The sequence below is a fragment of the Microcebus murinus genome, chromosome 2 (genome assembly GCF_040939455.1).
Source record: "Microcebus murinus isolate Inina chromosome 2, M.murinus_Inina_mat1.0, whole genome shotgun sequence".
NCBI lineage: Eukaryota > Metazoa > Chordata > Mammalia > Primates > Cheirogaleidae > Microcebus > Microcebus murinus.
Window position 1 is genome coordinate 109,531,326 of NC_134105.1, and position 8,365 is coordinate 109,539,690.

At 39.6% G+C, this 8,365-nt stretch overlaps 1 protein-coding gene and 1 non-coding gene across 2 annotated transcripts; one reads left to right on the forward strand and one right to left on the reverse strand.

Moving 5' to 3' along the window:
- Positions 1–303: 303 nt before the first annotated feature.
- DUSP12 (dual specificity phosphatase 12) lies at positions 304–7,093 on the forward strand. The gene is made up of 6 exons (XM_020285427.2): positions 304–692; positions 2,575–2,688; positions 2,777–2,895; positions 4,182–4,278; positions 4,491–4,665; positions 6,692–7,093. The coding sequence occupies exons 1-6, from the start codon at positions 349–351 to the stop codon at positions 6,851–6,853; spliced, it is 1,011 nt and encodes a 336-aa protein (XP_020141016.2). The 5' UTR covers positions 304–348; the 3' UTR covers positions 6,854–7,093.
- TRNAE-CUC (transfer RNA glutamic acid (anticodon CUC)) lies at positions 2,177–2,248 on the reverse strand. Its single transcript has one exon. It is a non-coding gene; the product is annotated as a tRNA-Glu (tRNA).
- Positions 7,094–8,365: the final 1,272 nt, after the last annotated feature.

The window sequence follows — 8,365 nt, forward strand, 5'->3', positions numbered from 1 at the left end:
GATGCTGTATCACTTGATGGGACCTTTATTTCAAATTCGAGTTCATTTGCTCCTGCTGCCCCTTTCCTGAAAGTCTCAATACTAAAAGTCTGAGAAACCCTGTATTTGGGGAAGTTTATCCTTTACCAGTAAGTTTGATGGGAGGGGGCGAAGAGAACGTGACTGGAAACGCCGCTGGGAATGGGACTTAGCTCTGCCGTCCCTAATAAGCCTGTACACCTGGTACCGCCGTGGTCCTCCCACGGAGGAGGCTTAGTAGCTGACTTGGGCGTGTCCCAGGGGAGGGAGGTTCTAGCCGCCGCCCTCTCGATGGTAGGGCTGGCCGCAGCCTAGTCTCTAGGCGCCGCCATGTTGGAGGCTCAGAACCCAAGTGGGGGCTGCGAGCGCCGGAGCCCGCGCGCTAGCGAGGTCGACTCCACCGTGCAGATGCTGCAAGTTATTCCGAGGCTGTACCTGGGTGGGGCGGCGGCCGTCGCGAAGCCAGACCAGCTGAGGGCGGCGGGCATCTCAGCGGTGCTGACGGTGGACTCGGAGGAGCCCAGCCCCAAGTTGGGGGCTGAGATCGAGGATCTATGGAGCCTCTTTGTGCCAGCGCTGGACAAACCCGAGACCGACCTGCTCAGCCATCTGGACCGCTGCGTGTCCTTCATCACACAGGCCCGCGACAACGACCGTGCGGTGTTGGTGCACTGGTGAGTGGTCGGATCAGTGGGGAGAAGTGCCTCGCCTCGCATTCGGTCTGCCCTCGTCACCCCTTTCATCCGAGGTCACCAGGGAAGTACGAGGCGGGCAGCCAAACCAGGAGAACCTCTTCCCATTCCCTCCTGCTGGAGGCGTGGGTCCGAGAGAGCGTAGGGGGTTGGAGGCGAGCCCTTGATGGCGCGTATGCTTTCATTCGTTCATATTTTGGTCGGTTTATTCTGCAGCAAGAGTTGTTTCTTGGGAGTGGGAAGGGGTGTCATCAGATAAATGACTAAATTCCGACACCCTAAGGAGTTTACAGCTCTCTGGGAGAAGCCAGACACTCACCCGATGATTGTAATACAGACTAGGATGCTAGGTGTTCACTAAGAGATTAACAAAGGTTTAAGGTTGTTTTGACTTAAGGGGAAGAGCATATTATTTTTAATGTTTTTGTTTGGCGTGAGGGTGTTGGTTGATGAAAGGGGAATTGGTTATAATCTAAAGGACACCTGGGCCATCCTTGCCTAGGGGAGAAATGGGGTAGGTTGCTGCCAAGACAAAAAGAAAATGTTGGTGGGTATTTGGGACTCCCTAAGTAGTCTTTGGTTGAATTAGAGGGTAATAACAATAATTTGAATTTATTGAGCACTTACTGGTGTGCCAACACTTGTTCTAAATTTTACACAAGAACAGAAGGTAGTGATAGAATCCAAAGACGTCTGAGACTAGATCTCCAGGTCCTTGAAAGCTAAGAGCAAAGGAGTTTGGATTAGTTCTGAAGTCCTTACAAAATTTTTAAAAACTACTGTAGGGCCGGCGGTGGCTCACGCCTGTAATCCTAGTACTCCTAGCACTCTGGGAGGCCGAGGTGGGCAGATTGCTCGAGGTCAGGAGTTCGAAACCAGCCTGAGCAAGAGCGAGACCGTCTCTACTATAAATAGAAAGAAATTAATTGGCCAACTAATATATATAGAAAAAATTAGCCAGGCATGGTGGCGCATGCCTGGAGTCCCAGCTACTTGGGAGGCTGAGGCAGAGGATTGCTTGAGTCCAGAAGTTTGAGGTTGTTGTGACCTAGGCTAATGCCATGGCACTCACTCTAGCCTGGGCAACAAGTGAGACTCTGCCTCAAAAAACAAAACAAAACAAAACAAAAACCTACTGTAATTGTTTTTTTTTTTTTTTTTGTTTTTTTTTTTTTTTTGAGACAGAGTCTTGCTTTGTTGTCCAGGCTAGAGTGAGTGCCGTGGCGTCAGCCTAGCTCACAGCAACCTCAAACTCCTGGGCTCAAGCAATCCTACTGCCTCAGCCTCCCGAGTAGCTGGGACTACAGGCATGTGCCACCATGCCCGGCTAATTTTATATATATATCAGTTGGCCAATTAATTTCTTTCTATTTATAGTAGAGACGGGGTCTTGCTCTTGCTCAGGCTGGTTTTTTTTTTTTTTTTTTTTTATTGTAAGAACATGTTCTGTAATAAAACGTCGAGAGTTCCCTGACCGGGAATCGAACCCGGGCCGAGGCGGTGAGATCACCGAATCCTAACCACTAGACCACCAGGGAGCGACTCTCAGGCTGGTTTTGAACTCCTGACCTTGAGCAATCCGCCCGCCTCAGCCTCCCGGAGAGCTAGGATTACAGGCGTGAGCCACCGCGCCCGGCTGTAATTGTTTTTGAATAGGTAATACATTCATAGGGTTCAAAATGCAAGAGGAACATGGAAATAAAGGAATCATTCTTTGTACATTGGTAGTATTTCAGAGGCAATGGGTTTATTTGAGTAGAAGTAGAAATGCAGTGAATCTGAATTTTACCATTAATAGGGGCTGGTTGGTTTTTTTTTTTTAATTGTTGATATTTGCCGTTTATCTTGAAGGTCTCTTTTTCAGTCATTCAGGACTTAGTCGAAGTGTTGCTGTTGTGACTGCTTTTTTGATGAAGACTGACCTCAGTACCTTTGAAGAAGCCTATGAATATCTCAAGACTATCAAACCAGAGGCTAAGTGAGTTCTTTGTTAAAGTAAAAATTCTGCTTTTGTGATGTGATTGTATTTAAAGAAAATTGAACTTTATATTTCTTTGTCATTACAGGATGAATGAGGGGTTTGAGTGGCAACTGAAATTATACCAGGCAATGGATACTGAAGTGGATACCTCTAGTGCAATTTATAAGCAATATCGTTTACAAAAGGTTACTGAGAAGTATCCAGGTAAGTAATAATTGATGGTGTTTACTGGGGTCTTTTTAGAAGACCCCAGTACTTTTTAGAAGTTCAGGGTCTCTAACACTGAACAGATTATCTCACTTCCAGCAATCTTGAAAAACTATTGTTTCCTTTTGAAACTGTAGTTTCCTTGGAAATAACTTATTCAAGGTCTAGTGGTTTGTAAATGGCAGGGCTGGGATTTGAACTCAGGTAATCTGTGCCAAGAATCCAAGGACTTAATCACTATGCTTGTTTCTGAAAGTTGGGCATTTGTCCCTGAGGCTATGAGCTTTTTTTTTTTTTTTTTTGAGATAGAGTCTCGCTTTGTTGTCCAGGCTAGAGTGAGTGCCATGGCGTCAGCCTAGCTCACAGCAACCTCACACTCCTGGGCTCTAGCGATCCTCCTGCCTCAGCCTCCCGAGTAGCTGGGACTACAGGCATGCGCCACCATGCCCGGCTAATTTTTTATATACATATCAGTTGGCCAATTAATTTCTTTCTATTTATAGTAGAGACAGGGTCTCGCTCTTGCTCAGGCTGGTTTTGAACTCCTGACCTTGAGCAATCCGCCCGCCTCAGCCTCCCAGAGAGCTAGGATTACAGGCGTGAGCCACCGCGCCCGGAGGCTATGAGATTTAAACAGGATGGTCCTGATTAATCCCATCTTGAGCCATCTCCTGTGGCACAAAGGACAAAGACCACTCTCCTGCCCCTTAGTGTAAGGAGATTTGGAAGAGAGAGATGTTTTTATCTGGCCATTTTCTCTGTTACATGCTCTTTTACATTATCCTAATTTCTCAACACTGGAATTTGATTTTTTTTTTTTTTTTTTTTTTTTTTTTTTAATTTCTAAGGGTAGCATTTGTTGCCTCAATTTGGCATTAACTAAGTTTTGACTGAAAGTGCAGAGTTGATTCTTTTTTTTTGAGACAGAGTCTCACTTTGTTGCCCAGGCTAGAGTGAGTGCCATGGCGTCAGCCTAGCTCACAGCAACCTCAAACTCCTGGGCTCAAGCCATCCTGCTGCCTCACCCTCCGGAGTAGCTGGGACTACAGGCACGCGCCACCATGCCCAGCTAATTTTTTCTATATATGTTAGTTGGCCAATTAATTTCTTTCTATTTATAGTAGAGACGGGGTCTCGCTCTTGCTCAGGCTGGTTTCGAACTCCTGACCTCGGGCGATCCGCCCGCCTCGGCCTCCCAGAGGGTTAGGATTACAGGCGAGAGCCACCACGCCCGGCCCAGAGTTGATTTTGACAAATAAATACATTTTAATTATCTTATACAGAATTGCAGAATTTACCACAAGAACTTTTTGCTGTTGACCCAACCACCATTTCACAAGGATTGACAGATCAGGTTCTCTACAGATGTAGAAAGTGCAGGTAAAATATTTTGTATCCTCTGGAGAATTTTATCTTGTCTTAGTAGCTGAAAAGTACTTAAATGTTTCATTTTCTTAAATCTCTGTGGGAAGGATTTAATTGAATTATATAGAAATTTCTAATTCAAATCTGTTTTTAAGAATAATAAATTCTTAAAGGTAAAAGTAATCAGATTGTAGGGGTTATTGCAAATGTTTGTTTGGGGGTTGCAGGCGATCCTTGTTTCGAAGATCTAGTGTTTTGGATCATAAAGTAGGAAATTGGATTTATGACTTTGTCCACAAGAGAAGGAAGCGGAATTCGGTGTATGAATTTTCATGTACCTCTTATTTCATTGAGCCTGTACAATGGATGGAATCCACTTTGTTGGGAGTGATGGATGGACAGGTGAGAACACATTTTATTTTCTATAATTTTATTTTATTATCTATATTTTATTACTTCTTGCATTTTAAACCATATCTTAACTAGTGTTTTAGTCCATTTATTAACTCCTTTTTTCTGAAGATTGTATCTTTCTAGTTTAGATAAGACTGTCAAAGTATTTTTAAAAAATTAGCTGATCCAACATAGTGAACTACTTTTGGTTGAGAGCCCTGGTCTAGGTTAATAAAGTCCTACTAAGTAAGGCTGTTGTTTATATTTTTTCAAATATAACACTAACATTTTAAAATTAATTAGCATATTTATTTAATAGAATTCGAATAATATTTAACAGAATTTGAACTTTGCAACAAGTAGGGTAAATCAAGGATTTAAAAATTAGAGTTAAAATTTCTTTCCTTTCTTTTTCTCTGTTAGCTTCATGTATCTCTCTCTTTTTTTCCTGAGCTTTTAATTTAGTATGTTTGCTATGAGATTCTTTTTCATTTTCTGTTAAAGAATGCACTCTTGCATAGTAGGACTATAGGCCTGTGCCACCACACTCAGCTAATTTTTCCATTTTTTCTGTAGAGCCTAGGTTTGTTGCCCAGGCTGTTCTCAAACTCCTGGGCTCAAGGGATACTCCCACCTAAGCCTCCCAAAGTGCTAGGATTATAGGTGTGAGCCACCAGGCCCAGCCTACTTCACATTCTTGACTGCATTATTTGTAACAGAGTTTTAAATTTTGATGAAATTCAGTTTACCTATTTTTCTCTTTTGTGGCTTGTGCTTTTGCTGCTTTTATGTAACCTGGAAAACATACCACATATACCCCAAGTTAAATACATTTTTTTGAAAGATGCTAAATCACATTTGTGCAATACTTCTTATATACATATTTGAATTTTTTATAGACTGTATACCTAGAAGAAGTGAAGTTTCTGGCTTGAAGAATGCATACGTTTTCAATAATAGTAATATTCTAACCTGACATTCAAAATGTCCATAATTTGCTTTTCACTAACTGAACACATGTACCCATTTCCTCATATCCTTAGCATGATAGATAGATACCATAGAGCTGGTAAAGTTTTGTCAGTCTGTAAATCTGTGGGTTGAAAAATGTTAATCCTAAAATGTTTAATTTGAATTTTCATGACTACTAGAGGACCAACATCTCTATGTATTTACCAGCTACTTATAGTTTATTTTTCTGTAAATTACTTTCACATCTTTAGCCCATTTTTCTATGGGTTCTGTCTTTTTCTTATTGATAGGTTGGAGCTCTTTATATATTCTAGATGTTCATGCTTTGTCTAATATATTGCAATTATTTTCTCTAGACTGTTGCTTATTTCAATTTTTCCATATATTTTGTCATATTAAAATATATTTATGTAATCAAATCTGTTCATTTTTTCACTTACGGTTTCTGAGTTTTATATCCAGACTTTCTGTAGCTCAAGATTAAAAATAAAAATCCCTACCTCATACTATGTACAAATTAAAGAGCTAACCATAAAAAATACTGCTATAACTATATTAGAAGAAAATATAATTGACTTATTAAGTATCTTTGGATTTATCTGTTTTACTGGAATATCTATTTGTTTTAAGTAGCCAGAAATCTGACTTATATGCTGTCAGTATCAGTCACAGAATATGAGAATCCTAACATGCTTTTCTGTCCTTTAGCCATGATGATTTTAGGTTGAAATCTTAAATTATAAACTGATTTAAAAGCCATTTGCATATGCCATATCCATTGAACCTTCCTTAATCTAATCTCAGACTTCACCTTTCTCCCCTTAACTGGAATTCATCTGTTCCTTCTCTAACTAAACTCCCTGAATAAAACATGCCTCTTATGTAATAATTATAGTGCACCATTCTATTACAGTAAATTTCCAATGTATTTTATCTCACTGATTAGATTATAAACTCCTCAAGGTGGGGGCCATGTCTTAGCTGTTTTCTGTATTCTGTATTGCCAAGGTAATTATTTGTTTTGTAGAAAAGTGAATGAAGTAACACATTTGCTTTATTTCAGCTTCTTTGTCCAAAATGCAGTGCCAAGTTGGGCTCCTTCAACTGGCATGGTGAAAAGTGCTCTTGTGGTAGATGGATAACGCCTGCTTTTCAAATACATAAGAGTAAAGTGGATGAAATGAAAATGCTGCCAGCTTTGGGGTCACAATCAGGAACAATATGAACTTGTGATATTTGATAGCCTGGGAAGAAACTTGCTGATATGTGCTACCCTTGCTTATTCATTCATGGCAGTTTTTAGGCCATCAACATTTCATATGAAAAGTGAGAAGATAAAATCATCTGATGTAACATGGATACTGCTTTCTTAGCTTATTATATGATATAAGTAGAATACTTTACATGGCAAACAAAGCCTTTTAATCATGTTCATTTTATTGGATATTAAAATCTGTTATAAACCTGATATGTTCTTTTTTATATATTTTTAAAAGTTCTGATGTTTGGAATGTTAGTTATGTGATCCTAAGGTCTGGATGGACAAAATTATTTATAAAAAGTATTTTTAGATACTATTATGTATTTATAATATTTATATAATCATAATATATTTTATATAATTATATAGTAATTATTATATATTATTATGTTTAGAAACTATTATGTTTAGATAGGTGTTCTTTTATTTCCAGGAATGTAAAGCAGATTTGTTTGGACATATTTTGGAATTTATTTCTTTTTTTTCTTTTTTTTTTTTTGTCACAGTCTCACTTTGTTGCCCAGGCTAGAGTGAGTGCCATGGCATCAGCCTAGCTCACAGCAACCTCAACCTCCTGGGCTCAAGCAATCTTTCTGCCTCAGCCTCCCGAGTAGCTGGGACTACAGGCATGCGCCACCATGCCCAGCTAGTTTTTGTGTATATATTTATTTTTTCTTTAGTTGGTCAATTAATTTCTATTTTTAGTAGAGGCGCGTTCTCACTCTTGCTCAGGCTGGTTTCAAACTCCTGACCTTGAGCAATCCTTCCGCCTCAGCCTCCTAAAGTGCTAGGATTACAAGCAAGAGCCACCACGCTCGGCGTATTTCATTTCTTTTCTTTTAAGGGGCATTAGTAAACCCATATATGTCTAGGTTTTTGTCTTGGAAATGTAAAGAAAAGGCCATTAGTAAAACACTGATTAAAATACAGTTTTCAGAGCCAGGCACTGTGACTCATGCCTGTCATCTCAGCTATGCTAGGGGGGAGGCTAAGGCAGGAGGATCACCTGAGGCCAGAAATTTGAGACCAGCTTTGGGCAACATAGCAAGACACCATCTCAAAAAAAAAAAAAAAAAAAATGTGGGTTTCACTATTATTGTTAAGGAATCCCAATTATCTACATTTTTAGAAAAGTTTGTTTAAGATGCCTGTTTAAGTTAGGTGTGTTTCTAATGAAGAAATCAAATGTGAAGTTCCTATATACCAGTTAATTTTTTAGCCCAATATGTCTGTTTATTGGAAAGGTTAATATGTCCAGATTAGCTTTTTAACCTGATGTCTAGAAACTAGAATTATTTATTATTAATAGTTATTATTGGACCTAATTAGGTATTTGAACATTTACAGGAAATCAAAATTAGCTAATAAAGTGATACAGTCCATGTCCTTAAAACATTTTGTATATTTACACATGTGTGTCTGTGTGTATAATAAACGCAAAAATGTGAGTAATTTCAAAATACAAAAGAAATGTGA